The 15,701-nt window shown below is 39.6% G+C and overlaps 1 protein-coding gene across 1 annotated transcript; it reads right to left on the reverse strand.

Moving 5' to 3' along the window:
• Positions 1 to 673: 673 nt before the first annotated feature.
• ldlrap1 (low density lipoprotein receptor adaptor protein 1) lies at positions 674 to 15,460 on the reverse strand. The gene is given in 9 exon segments (NM_001017114.2): positions 674 to 1,237; positions 1,879 to 1,913; positions 3,270 to 3,394; positions 4,142 to 4,237; positions 5,567 to 5,639; positions 6,606 to 6,720; positions 7,418 to 7,530; positions 8,363 to 8,505; positions 15,317 to 15,460. Coding segments are annotated over 9 exon segments (930 nt in total). The 5' UTR covers positions 15,402 to 15,460; the 3' UTR covers positions 674 to 1,092.
• Positions 15,461 to 15,701: the final 241 nt, after the last annotated feature.

A 15,701-nucleotide genomic window follows, 5' to 3' on the forward strand; every position in this document is an offset into this window, starting at 1 on the left:
TACCCACTTTAGATATAATAGCCAAAAAAAAAAAAACATTAACAAGTTAATTCACACATTGAGGATACATTTAAAAAGAGTATTTTGGGAAAATAATTCAGACATACTAACAAAATATGGGGTACATATCTCTTACAAAAAGATTGTCAATTCTGGTGCAGACAAAAATGCATATTTTTTCATAATACTGTGCAGCCCCTTGATTTACAATATAACAAGTTGCCACCATAGTCTTGTTTGAATGGTATGTAGCTGAAAAGCAAGCTAGTAATCTGAAAAGCTGGCAATACTTTAGACTACAGAGGAATCAATTTATAGATAAGATAGATAGGCTAGGTTAGTGTTATGACCTAATATATAACATTTTTGTGAGTGAGGGGAAAATCCTCTATGGGAAAAAGTGCTTTAATTATTTGTGTAAAATCCAGTAAATATGTAAGTGTTAAGAGTACAATAATGAAGGTCACAAAGCAACCAGTTTGACTAAGAAAAATCTAGTGTTTCATAGCCAATGAGCATCCCTACACAACAGCAGATGTGCAAAAATGGCAGAAATGGTGCTAGAACCCTATACTTTATTGATACCGCATGGTGCTTTAGGGATTGGAACACCAATGTGAATAAACTTGCGAATTGTAAGTTTTATAAACACACTATGCCACAGCCAAATATCTTATGGTAGTTAAACAAATAGTTCATTTAATGAAAGATATGGAAAAAGGGGCCTTTAGAACATGGAGAATCTATCCAGTATTTTGTACAAAAAGTAAAAAAGTAACAACTTTCCACAAACAAAATCCATGTTCCCAAGAATTCTTGAAGACTCTGTACCCCCAAAATATAACCTGGTGGTGTCTGGGTCTTGCTCCAGAATGTAAGATTCAAGAAACACACATGGTTTATCTAACACATGCATCTTTTCCTTTAGTTTTTGAAGAACAAGGTAATAAAGTGTCTTAAGGTAATGCTTTGGTTTTCAAATCCCACGTCAAGGTGTACAGCTTCTCAGCAATTACATTTGTTCTTGAAACACTGACAGGAGCCTGATGGTAGGACTATTGCACTGAAAATTGGCAGGTAGCTTCAGAAAGGTCAGAACATAAATAGTTCATCTGCTTCGGCAGGGTTCAACTCCAACTTATCCCAGCTGGAAGGAGACAAGCACTCTTCAGACTGAAGGTCATTTGCAGTCAGTCCGATATCAAGCACTTGAGGGTTGGTTCTGGATTCTGCAAGCCTGGGAAAATCCACAATAATCTGTTATATCATGAAAAGCCATTTATAAAGGCAAAAGGTGCAAAGATAAGAAGTCTATAAAATCATAATATTACTACTCTCTTTTTAAAACCCAATATATAAATGAAGAATTTCAGAACAAAAATAAATAAAAACCCAATATATTTGCAAATTCCCCCCTCCCTTTTCCGGCAAGTGCAAAACAAGCATCAGTTATATATCAGGGTATATTTGAAGCTTATTTATTCAAAACAGAGATTTATCACTGTTCGAGAAGGGAGTCCTAGCATCACCAAATAGCATTAGCGGCCCTTCAGTTTATGTTCTCAGGACATTAACTGCAACTACAGATGAGGCAAAGCTTGGAAATTTCAATTTGCATAATGATGTCCTCAAGTACTTCCTGTAGTTACCAAGCTTTGCTATAATGCAGAATTTGTTAGATTGTTTTGTGGCCAATATTGGAACGTAATATCATTTATGCCCAAGATGTGATCCCCAGATAGAAAAGATGCAGTCTTATGCATACCAAGGTATATTTTAAACGGAATATCTCAACTGGGTACTTAAACCCCAAAATATAAAAGTGTTGCTACATTAAGAGCAAGATTATTATGGTATTATAGGTATTCATTATATTACCTTGAAAAAGCCTCATCTAGTCCATCATCCAATGCCTAGATTGTAAAGGGGAGGAACACAAACAATTTATTTTGAAGTTGCACTCGGTTTAAAACAAAGCATCAAGGATTGCATCTGATGTTCTTATCTATACAAGTCATTTAAAACCAGCCATAAAAAAAAAGCCAAAAAAAAAAACCCACCTTGTTTGGCTGTGCAAAAATTGCCTAAGCCTAAGTGTTTTTTTCCTTCTGAAAACAACTTTGCCATGCTGTGTCATTGGTGCCCTGCAATTGCTGGTTTACACTGGGATCACACAATTACAACACTGTAAACTGGTCAGTGACTTACAGCATGATGGCAAATGTTGAGGAATTCACAAACAAATGTAAGTATATAAATAGATGTACGATAAAAGGAGTACACTTTGTATTATTATATTAAAAATCCACTACAGTTTAATGGATTTTTATAAATACACAGTGACAGTGACTGCTGGTTACCTTTTAAGTAATTAGTCTTCTTTTTACTCCCTTTTACCAGGTCCTAAACGGCACATGCGTGACTTTAGCCAAGTTCGGTTTATCACAATGTGATTAGCCAGCATATATTCTGCAGGTGTAGGGATAGCACAGCTCTAATAAATGTACTCAGCTGGCACACAGAATAGAATACAACAGCTGGGTACATTTATTCTATTTTAGCTGGCACACCGAATAGAATACAGCAGCTAAGATAGAAGTGATGCCTTTGAAGCAGTTACATAAAGAGCTAGAAATAAATTAGCATACTAGAATACCAAGCTTGCCACTGAACCTCACCTGAAATATCTAGTATAAATAAATCTAAAGCAACTGGACTAGTTAAGTAATCATTGAAGACAATTGATTACTTAACTAGTCCAGTTTCTTTAGATTTATTTTTTATACTAGATATACCATGACCTGGATGAATGAAAATCTTCATAGTCATATAATCATTTAAAAAAAAACAAAAAAAAAAAAAAACACAAACACACTTGGGCCATTTTACACAAGCCAGTGCTGGTATCAGTATGTGTTAGAGCAGGGGTGGGCAAACTACGGCCCGCAGGCCACATCCGGCCCCTTTGCCTTTTTAATCCGGCCCGCTGACGACGCCAAGTCTCATCACGCGAGACTTGGTGTCATTGGCGCGCCGGAATTAAAGAGAGAAGGGGGCCCACCCTGGCCCGGTCCGGCCCGGGGGTGAGTGAGTAAATGTGGCCCGTGAGCCAAAAAGTTTGCCCACCCCTGTGTTAGAGTGTAGCAACTTAGACCAATGAATTATTAAATACCACAGTTAACATACAACCCATAAGAGTACTATAATACAAAAGCACAAGGTGTGTCAAACACAATTTGATTATATATTGGGAGAAAGCCAACACTTACCCACACAATATTGTTGTTTTCATTGGACTCATTTTGCCTAAATAGATCTTCAATATGATTGTCACTGGCATTTAATGCATCAAAAGCTTTGGCACAGTCTTCCAAATCCAAAAGGTTTGCAGATGCTATTTAGGAGGTGACAACAGAATACGGGTTAGATGGATACCATTGTTCCACAGTTTGACATGAGCTTATTCCAAACTTTTTTAAACATACTTAATTTTACATGAAATAAAATTACATGATACTTAGACAAAACTAGTCCCCAGCATTTCTTAGCAACCCAAAGCATGGATCCCCTCCCTCACCTTGTCCCCTCGGCTTTTGCAAGTGAACCAAAGCAATTCATATCAGACTCTTTAGGGCAATAATTTTTGAAGGTTAAATTATGTTACTGGTATACACCATTTAGGAATGGGATTTGCATGGGTGGCGGGCTGGAAAGTTAAGACTTATACCTTAATTGCACAGGACGTTCCTTTACTAACTCCCCTGTGGTGAATCACATGACAAATACACTGCAGCAAACTGCTTATGTGCGCCTAAATGCTCTTGCACTTTTTAAAAATTAGAATATGCCAGCAGTTGCTATGATTGCCCACACACAAAACTGGGTAAAACTGCTTGCAGGAGCACTTCCATTAATATGCTTGCAAGTATGAGTGGCTGAGTTAGAATACTCTGCAATTTCAGTGCAAGTATATGAACGGCTGCATATTACTAAGAGTTCTGTAAAAGTCTTAGAATTGTGTAGACTGACAAGTTATTACATTTTAGGTAAAAAACACCCCACAAGCTAGAATATGTAGAATACATAGCACCTAACAGCTGGGACAACAAAAGAAATAAACGTTTGATTTTTCTGCCAATACCTGATGCTTTAAGGCTGGTGATACTTGAGGAGCCATCAGATTGAGAACTACTTGCTCCCTCCCCATCTGAACCAGATTTCTCTCTCTTTTCCTTATCTGAGGGAGGCAATACAATAAATTGGATAAAATTGCTCATCTAGATACTCGGGACACACTGCATGAAGGTCAAATGATTAAGGTTTTTTTCCTTAATTAAAGTTAAAGCTATTTTAGCAGCTGTCTGCTTACTAGGATTTGGTTTACCTTGCCAACCAGGCAGTGAATTGAATGAGAGACTGGAATATGAGCAGGAGAGACAACGAATAGAAAGATAAGTAATAAAAAGATCAGGTATGGGATCAGTTATCCAGAATACTCAAGACCTGGGGTTTTCCGGTTTAGATTTGCATTCTTTAATTTTATTCAGTATTCAAGACTTCAAATAAACCCAAAAGGATTGTTTTACCATCAAGAATGATTAAGTATATCTTTAATTGGGATTAAGTATAAGGTACTGTTTTATTACTACAGAGAAAATGGAAAATGTTTTCAATTTTTGAATTATTTGATTAAAATGGAGTATTGGAGAGGACCTTCCCGTAATTCAGAACTTTCTGGATAATGGGTTTCTGGATAATGGACCACATACCTGTAACAGTAATAAAACTGTAAGATCGCAGTTTTTAGCTGCTGGGATCAGTGACCCTCTTTTGAAAGCAAGCTAGATGTAGAAGAGGAAGGCAAATACAAAATCTATAAATATAAAATAATGAAGCCAAAATGCAAAATTGCTATTAATAGGACATTCTATACACATTAACATTTCAAAGCAAAGACAGATGGGGCAATTAGTTGCTGCAACTAATCAACAAGCTAAAAAGTTGCAGTGTCTTGTACCACTTGGCTGTGGTGACTCGTAAATTTTGCACGAAGGTTATTTGCCACGACTAAAAGTCGCTGTGACTGGGAGTTGTTTAAAAGTTGTGGCAAATAAACACCCCATCTGTCTTCGCCCATGAGGCAAACCAGCCGAGGCTTCTTTAGCGTGGGATGAGCTTTTACATAGTTCTCAACAGGTTTCTTCCTGCATAATTTTTTTGCCAAAACACCACTGAAGGCAATACTCTAAATAAAAAAAAAAAATAATAAAATTGTAATTCCTTACACATTATCTTTGACTTGACATTTAACACCTAATTGTTGTATACAGGCTGCCTAGCCCCCCTAGCTGCAACAGTGGTAAGCGTATAGACCCACAAAAAGTGAAGTGCAAAAATGAAATGGAATGTTACTGATGTTCTAAAAGGCCAATGCTTTGTGCAAGCAAAAATACAGAGGGTTTCTTGCATCTCTGAATGCACATAGGACTTCCATATAAAAAAATAAAAATAAAAAACAGAACTGGCCATCAAAAAATAAAATATACAATCTCTCAGCTGTACTTACTCTCTCTGGATACTTGCCAAAACTCAAATGCTACCTTGAAAGCCTGAGCCACCGTTAATGTGACTGCTTGTGCCTGAGAAGAAAAAAAAATTTTTTATTTATAATACATTTTATTTACAGCCCCGCCCCCCCCTTTCATACATACTACTGAAGGCAGGGGTCACACTGTTACACAAGCCTTGTAGGGATTTACAGTTAGGGAATTATAATTATAGGGCAAAATGATTAGAAGTATGCAGAGAACTCTTGGCCAGTGTTCGTTTTGGCCGAAGCAAATCAGTAATTCATCATAGACCCCAAAGAGTTATGAAAAACTACACAATGAGCAGTTATTAAGTGGGATTTACACCTTCCTCAGCAGTACTGCTCAACACATACTGACAGACTACAATTTCCAGCATATTATCGAAACATGATTTGATTTGTAATGCAGCAACCATAGATACAGATTTTTTAAACACACTGCAATATATAACCAAGTATTCCAAGGCCAGCAGCTCAAAATAGGCTAGATTTGTTGTTTGAGGTCACTTCAGTTCAGGTTATTGGTGGCTCAAATTTGTCCCTTTGCTTATTTTCATTAAGAGTTATAAAGAGTGAGATAACCTCACTTTCTGCAATATATTTTGTGTGTTGCTTCCTAAACTCACATGCTCTAGTGCTGCTGTATATATAAGCATGTGCGGCATGCAGGAAATATATAGGATATGATTTTTAGCCACATCCTATATTGAACATTAGTTCAATAAATCCCCCCACCAAAAACATTAATCCTGTTGGTTTGGAAAAGGCCATGTTTCAGCTTAGCAGAGTGCCAAAACCTTTGTCCCACTTCTGAGCCATAAATTGTTTTCCTCTGTCAACTTTTTTTTTTTTTTTAAACCAGCTGTAGAATTTCATATCGAAACAAGACGTATTTCCCTCTTCGCATGGCAGCATTGGTAGATCCAGGATTGTGCAACAAATAATGCAACTGAGAGGTAGAAAGGACTAATGCCCCTTTGTCACTCTGAATATAAGTAAACAGACAGATACCAACCATTTTCCGCTTTGTGCAGAGAAATGCATGGCACTCCAAGGTTTCATTCTGCTGGCTCTGAGCAATATAGGCAAAAACTTTGTCATGCATTTTATCAGCTGTGCAATATGATATCCTGCAGAGGAGAAATAACTTATGTTTATAATCAGCACAGATTCTTAAAACAGAAAGAAAATATTTCCCTGCAGCATAATCAATCCCTGTAACCACACAGGTAGAATTCATGCAAGCATTTATGAATAGAATTAGTGCCAAAATGCAATAGATGCAACAAAGGATCCAGAAGACATTAGGCTAATGCCACACTGTGCGTATGGCGTATATTTTCAGCAAGCCGTAAAACACTTGCTGGAAATACGCACCATACACTCTACCTGCCTGCACCCGAATGAATGGAATACACTTGGGTGCAGGCACATGTAGCAGATACACGTAAAAATGTGAGACTTTGCATTCTCTCATGTTTTTATGCGGATATCTGCTACATGTGCCTGCACCCGAGTGTATTCCATTCATTCGGATGCAGGCACAGGTAGGGGTGTATGGCGCGTATTTTCGGCAAGCATTTTTCGCCTTAAACCTAATAGCCAGACAACAGCTTTCGTGTTAACATGAAAGGCTTGAGTTTCTGAGTTAGTCATTGAATAACGATAAAACAGAAATAACACACATTTACAATGCATGTACCCTGCTGTTACTTCTAGGGAACCTGGCCAAGTAAAAGACATAATAGAAGGTGGCCTCAAGAGCCATCATCTCCATCTGTTTCCCTGTAACAGAAACAAATACATTTTGCACCTAATTCACCTCACCTGTATATTGAAACATTCTCAATCAGCTGGTTACTTGCAAGGTCATACAAAATGATTCCACGTGGTGATACTTTCAGAATAACTTTCTGCAGTTTCTTGCCACTTGCTTTGGCCTTGAGAAAGAGGGAAAAAAAAAAAATTTTTTTTTTTTTTTTTTTACATACATCTATATACATCCTACTGGCAAAACTACATTTCAAAAACCCAGCAAGCTATCTAGCTTTAGGGAATAACAGTCTAGGAAATTTGTTGCCCATGGGAAATCTGCGTTCTGAGAGTGACAAATCCTCTGTAAACACCTTTGCCCTTCAGTAACATTCAATCACTGAATGTAATGTGTTTTACATTTGGTGATCCAAATGTTAGTTAGCTAGGATCAAGTACAAGCTTGAGCCTTTTTGCAAAGCCTTTCCAGTGATTCCAATGGAGATGAGTTCTGGGGCATGTTCAAAAAGAGCAGCAGCAGCAAAGTTGAATGAAAGCCTTTTGCCTTGTCTTGAGTCTACAACATAACTGCCTATGATTTCTACTGCAAATAAACAAAACAATGCAAATTCAAGAACGTACTTGCAGTCTACAGCATAAAATCCATGTTCAGGTTAAAACAGGTTAGGAGGTGGTATTAAGGGATACAAAAACACCATATAACACAAAGTCAATCTTAAGCAAGTGTCTCCCAGGAACCGCTCATTTTTTTAAAATGAGCTGAGGGGTATTTAAAAGTAGTTAGTTATACTTGTAAATGCAGAGTTTTAATGCAACTACAAAATCTTCTTCCAAGTAAACATAATGCCTAAGCTCCCTTAATGTATGGTGAAATGTATTCAACAACCCAAACATGACATTGTGTGTTTTGTCTTAGCACTAACATGCAACCCAAGTTAGATATCCTAACCCGAACCTCCATTAAATCACTAAAAAAAGAAATCATTTTGCAAAACTTACAGTTGCCACGATTCTTTTCACAGCAGTTGCTGACAGCTCTTCCCCTTTTGGTTGTTCCACTAGTGTCATCCCCAAATATTTCAAATGGAATAACATTCCTTCTAAGAGAGTTTCTCTGGTATCAGTCCAGTTTTCTGGCAGTTCTACATAAAACAAAAAAGATATATAAATGTTAAGGCTGCATAGAATTCTCTGAATGAAATAAACACACCATAAATTGTTTTGAATTCAGCTTGTTTGACTCTGACAAGGATTTTGCCTTCCCAATGAGGAATGATTGCAAAATAGAGGAAAATATGGTGCCAGATTGGAAGAGGGGACAGATTCATGCTTTAGTTTTAGGCCCTATGGGAACAGGTCTAGTGAAAAAGCTTGATAGAAGCTGCACAAGGGCAGGGCATGCATCTTGTATGTAGTTATCTAGTACAGTCAACTTCTGTCTCAGGTGATTGAGCAGGTTTTTCTTAGACATAAAATGTTCAACTTGATGGACATGTGTCTTTTTCAACCTATCTTACTGTTGACTGCACTAAGTCACTACATACACTGATGCATGCCCTGCCCTTGTGCAGCTTCTCTCAAGCTCTTCCATCATGTTAGTACCTTAAGTAAGTGTGCTTATTATACTCGGTGACAGAAAAAGTCGGCTCATGATCCTTCTTAGCCAAAGCATGAGCAGTTTGTAATATAAAAAAAAAAAAAAAAAATTATATATATGTAACTGGTATGAGCATGATCGCAAATTATATTTTAACTCCACTGACACCTTCAAAGTTCACCTAAGCAGCAAAAAGCTCTTCCCAATCTCTAAGGGCTCTGGCACACGGGGGAGATTAGTCGCCCGCGATTAACTCCCTGTTCGCGGGCGACTAATCTCCCCGAGTTGCCTACCCCTGCCATCCCACCGGCGAACATGTAAGTCGCCGGCGGGATGGCAGACGCGGCGGGGCGATTTCGCGCAAATCGCCGAAAAAGACTCGCGAGTCTTTTTCGGTGATTTTCGGAAATCGCCCCGCCGCGTCTGCCATCCCGCCGGCGACTTACATGTTCGCCGGTGGGATGGCAGGGGTAGGCATCTCGGGGAGATTAGTCGCCCGCGAACAGGGAGTTTTATCGCGGGCGACTAATCTCCCCCGTGTGCCAGAGCCCTAAAAGGCCAACAACACTACAAATGAAAGATTTTGTTTCTGAGCCAATAAACCCATGTGCTGGAGGCATAAAAATAAGTCTTCTTTGAAGTAGAAGTCCTGGGCCTTGACTTATAAAGGCAAAGCTAGAATAATTTGTCTCCAGAAGCCAGGAAAGTCATCATGTAATACTGCTGAGATTCCTTCAGGATTTTTGACTTTGGTATTTCATAAATTAGCAGATGTCTTATTTTTATTAGCTCTGTAGTTTTCAGCAATCTTTTAGGCCTATGGCACACAGGATGTCAACTCTGCCAACATATTTCAAATGGCTTAAGTGGTGTCCTAATGCTCCCATGTACATTGTATTTAAGCCACTAGTTACAAGCTGCATATCTATATACCAATTACATGACTAGCATTTCACTAAATGACGGGCTGCAGTGACTCTTTCTACTTTGAGTACCACCTGTGTTCTAAACATAGACTCACCCTGTGTATGGTATTTCATGTAACTTTCAAATAAGACTAAAAACCTTCACTTCAGCTCTAGCCATTTTTTGGAACATATTGTGCTTTTGTTAAGTTCTACCCTGGAAATGCACTAGGAAGGGCATACACTATCTAAATTTGCCCAACTGTGTGTAAGGCCACTGCTGTAAGAAAAAAAGGCCAACCTGACTGGGCACACTAGGCAACCCGGTTGGCCACCTTGCCCTAAACCCCCACTGTGCAATGACAAGGGACTAGGGGTAGGCAAGAGGGAGCTGGCAGGCTGGAGGATTTCTTACTATTGAGTGATATTCTGATACCTACTGGCAGCTGCTATGTTGCTACCTTCCCATTGTTCTGTTGATTGGCTGCTGGGGGTGGTGGTAAAAGTGTGAAGTTTATTAGAGCACAGGTCACATGGCTGTGGCACCCTTAAGATCACACTCAATTATAAAAAGGTCATATTTAATCTTGATTCTTTTAAAAAAGGTTAAGTTAAAATGTTTACTTCTTGGTGCCAGTCAGAAGGTGCAGACTGGTACCGTTCTGTTTGCTGCCAGCTCTATATCATAAGAGGAGAACCCCAGACTGAAGTATAAGCTCCAATTATTGTGGTGCTGCATGCCTGAAATTCCTTTCCTTGGGTGAGTTAAGACCACAGCCTAATCACCGTTATTTAAATGCATTAGTCAGTGCAGGTATTCAGTGAAATAAAAACATTATTCTTGATAGTGCCTGCAATGCTATTTATCATCGCACATTAGGGCTAGCAAATGTGTAACTAGATACATACTAAACCCTGCTCTGGTATAGAATCCATGACATTAAAAGTTAATACTTGCAGGCAGACAGCAGGCAAGCCACTGCATGGTTTTTGGGTGAGATTTATGGTGCTTTAAAGGACATGTCAACCCCAAAAATACTTTTTGCCCAATAACATAAAACATGTCTCTAAGCAACTTTGCAATATACATTCATTACATATGTGTAATGGTTTTTGAGTTATTTGTGTATATAACTGCTAATAAAAACAGCGGCTGCCTGTCCTTTCTATTCTCTGCCCTGGTGGCTCCGGTGTTTGAAACAATGTAACACAAGCCAACAGATTTTACAGACCTGCCTTGCTGGAGGAGCGTGGCACTTGCAACATTGTTTAACAAGTAACAACCAGGAGTTCAGCAAATGCTGCTTTCTATAGAAATTACATTTACAAATAACTTTTAAAGCACTAATAAATTCAGATTGGAAAGTTGCTTAGAATTAGGTTTTCTTTTATTAGGCAAAAAATGATTTGTTGGGGTTAACATGTCCTTTAAGGAGTACCATGAGAAAGAATGGCCTGATTACAGGATTTGTTTTGGGATTTAGGTGAACAGGCTCCAAACCCAGGTAACTTTACAGCTGTGGAAAACTAAACCTGACCCTGTTTTGTTCAGATGATCGTTTTTCCATTTTCCCCAAACTCCTGAATCCTCCTGAGGATGATTTAGTACTTGCCTGAATACAAAAATTATGGCTAAAACAAATTAACCAAGACAAAATAACATCTACCCAGAGTATGTTTTACTACTGCATTTTTAAAGTTAGATAAGACAAGTTTTGAACATCAGAGTTTGCTGCATAGCATATCCAGTCTCCTGAACAAACGGACAGAAAATCTAATGTTCTGTTTCATGTCAGTCATTTCACAAAGAAATCTGGAAATCCACCGGTCCAACCCACAAAATCACTGGCATAAAAAGAGCTTACTCAACAGCAGGAAATTCACTGTGCAGATCCCCAGCTGTCAGCTTAGCTTCGCCCAACAGCTAATGCTAGGAGACCAGAAACAGCTGCAGAGCCCGATCCAGCCTGCTCCACACTAGGGAAAGGCTTCTCTGCCTTGCAACTTAGATGTGAGAAATTACACTTTGTCACTAAAAGTTTCATTATGCTAAATCAGCTTTATAAAAAAACTATGCGAGTATATAATGTACATACTGAATATCAGTATATTAGACATCACTGAGGAGCCCCTGCCTAAGTGCGGTTTTAAAGGGCATACAAAAGGCATCTAATAAACTCAAGTTTGTCTTTGGAGGTGCACATAACTTTACATATTATTCTATGTGTTAGAAAACAGATATAGTATACAGAAATACAGGTATCGGACCCCTTATCCGGAAACCCATTATCCAGAAAGCTCCGAATTACGGAAAGCCCGTCTCCCATAGACTCCATTATAATCAAATAATTCAGAATTGTAAAACCGATTCCCTTTTTCCATGTAGAAATAAAACGGTACCTTGGAATTGATCCCAACTAAGATATAAATAATCCTTATTGGATGCAAAACAATCCTATTGGGTTTAATTAATGTTTTATTGATTTTTTAGTAGACTTAAGGTGTTAAGATCCAAATTACGGAAAGACCCCTTATCTGGAATACCCTTGGTCCCGAGCATTCTGGATAATGGGTCCTATACCTGTACAACAATGTTGCACTTAGAGAAGCTGCATTTGCACCAGTTCTCACAGCACCAGTCTTGCGGTATTTTTAGTCAACGTTTATAATGCAACACAACCACAGCAATTTTGGCTAGATTGGCACTAGCAATAATGCTTGTTTGCCCTGTCAGGGAGGCCCCCGTACTCAGGCAGACAAGCTGTCAAAACAGTCTGAAGGACTTGAATTGGCAGCTGAAATCTGCCTGTGTATGGCCACCTTTAGTCCCACCACAGACTTAAAGGGGATGTTCAACATTTGTTGTCTTACAACAGTTATAAGACCTTACAAACATTGTGTAACAAATGTTTCCTTTATGCTATATTGAAATGCAAAGTTAGCACTTGGCCGATCACATGCAGAGATCAGCAGCAGGCAATAAACTTCAGTAAGAACCAGGAAAGCTTTATACACATACCCAAGCTTTTAAATAGCACCCACTGGTGGTGGGGTAAGCCTGTACTATACGTGCACACATTCTGAAGTTGCCAGAGCATTACATTTGAGTCTGGTTGTGCTGCAGCTATGTTTCTGCCATTCCAAAAATTATTTCAATAAATAATTACACCACAGGTGGTTAAAGGTTCTGTTGTGCCTGGTAGTCAGCACTGAGTAACTGTAAGCAGAGCTACAGTACTTTGGTATTGCAACAGATATTTGGTCAAAAAAAAAAAAAAAGTCTGCATATTAAGCCTACACTGCCTAGTGGGTAGCAATGGAGACTGCTGGTTCAGCATTCCACAACCAAGCATTATCAGGAGAATACAGCCTGCAGTCCTTCCCATAGTATCTCAGCTGACACCCTAGCAGGGTGCATGGCCCCAACATGTTTGCCAATACTTGTTGGCTACGTACCAACAGAACAGTGATTTCCATTTAGGTTAACTGTGAAGCTGCCTATAGTGGGTCACAACATTTGATGGCTGCCACTAGTAAGGTTACAAGTCCAGAAAATAGAGATGGAGAGCTGCACTGATTGCAATTTACCTTAAACGCAATCTGTCCAGCCCCAAAACATGCATTTATTAGACCTGTCCCAGAATAGTGTTTAGGTAACCTTATTCACAGGTAGTTGCAATCAGCAGGGCTGTGGAGTCGGAAGCAATTTTGGGCACCTGGATTCAGTGGTGCCATAACAAGTTGGGAGTTGAAGGACTTATAAACGGATTCCACAGGGTTGCAGCTAATGGCCACCTCACAACGGAGGATTCTCACAGAACATAAGTACACAAAAGCCAGACAGGCTCAGGTTTGACATCCCTGGCTAATAAAGCCTGCACTCCAGCTACTATTTTGTGCAAAAAAATCCAGGTATTGAGCACTATTCCACCTGTACCAGGAGGAACAAATATATATTTCATAATAAGCAAAATGAGCAACAGGATTTACATAAACTAATACAGTAAAAGCTGAATTATGTGGGGACCAAAGAAAATAGTGTAGACTGCAAAAAAACTGCTTAAATGAGCAGTTTTTATGTAAAAATAAAACTGGGTAACACTGAACTGTTCCTTAAAAAGGTAAATAGTCTGACAAAAAAGTAACATTTACAGGAAACAAACAAGGGACCAGGCAGTGTAAAAGCCAGGAAATGCAGCCACTGAATGGCATTAGAACTGGAGGATAAAATACAGGAAAACCTTAAAAGTGGGTATGTTTAGTTGGGGTATGACTGCAAACATACATAGGCCTTCACCTGGTGTTCATGTATCAATGAGGCAACACATACTGCCCTATTAACTTTAAATGTACTATAAGAAGAAATATTTTAAGACTTAGGGGCAGATTTATCAAAACACGAGTTCGAATCCCGAATGGGAAAAATTCGGATTGGAAACGAAAATTTCTGAAGATCGCAAATATCACGTAAATGCTTACAAAAAAATTGTATTAGTCACGATAATATCATATTGACGATCCAAAAGTCGCAAAATTTTCGTACCAAACTATTATAAACAGCGGCAAAACCAATCTGATTTTTTCACGCTGAAAATACAAAAGTTGCGCAAGCGTGAAAAAAGTCGCAGAAAATACGATTGGCCCCATCGAAGGAACACGCATTTGTGGATAAGTAAATGTGCCCCTTAGAGGCCACATCCCAGGATGCTGCATTTTCAAATCCAGAAATATTTGTTTGTGCCCACATGGTATGGCATCCTGGGGACAAAAGAACTAAGTGACAAGAAGAATAATTCATTGTTTCCAACTATGCAGCTAATACAGATGCCTGACATGGAGAGAAGAGCAGTGCCAGTCACAGGCCCACACTACATGCCAGGCAGCCCTGTTGGGCAGTGAGCAGTATGGCTACATGCACATGTGATTTTGGCAGGGGAGAGGGGTGGCACAACTATGGCACTGACCCCCAGATACACAAGGCATTCTGTGCAAGTAACAGAGCACAGTAGCAGACAGAGAACATGCCTCACAGCAGATATGGCACAATAACACCTATTGTACTGGCAAGGAAAGGAGTTAAAGGAGCCATTGGATACACTACCTTGCCGGCTGGGACGTTGGAACAAACAGACGGAGTCCCTACAGGACAAGACAGGCCTTACACAGAGTTATGTTTACTCACGCAACAGAGCTAAACTCCCTGTCCAAACAGCAGGGACCTGGGTGAGACATACACGTATCCTGTGTTATTAGCCTGGGGCGGGAGAGGAATTCTGCCCTTGCGTCTAATGGGAACCATATGGGTTGTTCTATCTATAGCAGCGGCTTAGCCAACCTGCCGAGGAACGAATACTCCCAGCATTCCAAGTCCTGTACGGCTTAGTACTCCAACAGGTCGGAGTGAGAGTAAGCTAATAGGCACAGAATGGCAATGCTCCCCGCCACACTTACTCTTATGTTTGCCTCCTCCCCAACTCTGCTTGGCAATACTCGGACTCCTAATGATCGCCCTTCCCGCAGACTTGAGTGCATCCATCTCCCCGCTCGGCTCCACTCACGAACTTTCCAAGTCCCGCAAACTTTTCCCCTCTCCCTCCCTGCCAGCGGGGTCGATGAATGATCACGTCTGTGGGGAGGGAGGTGATATTTATGTAAATAGGATCAGATGTCTCGGTCATGGCCACACCCTCCCCGCCTTGGGGCTCACAGCACAGGCACGTTAAAGGGGCAGTCAGCTTGTTGCCTGACATTTAGAGAGTTGTGGGGGTTGCAGATCACAGATGGAGGGCCGCTAGTTTTGCATTTTTCTTTTTGTAGTGTAGTGAGACAAACTTGA

The sequence above is a fragment of the Xenopus tropicalis genome, chromosome 2, assembly GCF_000004195.4.
Source record: "Xenopus tropicalis strain Nigerian chromosome 2, UCB_Xtro_10.0, whole genome shotgun sequence".
NCBI lineage: Eukaryota > Metazoa > Chordata > Amphibia > Anura > Pipidae > Xenopus > Xenopus tropicalis.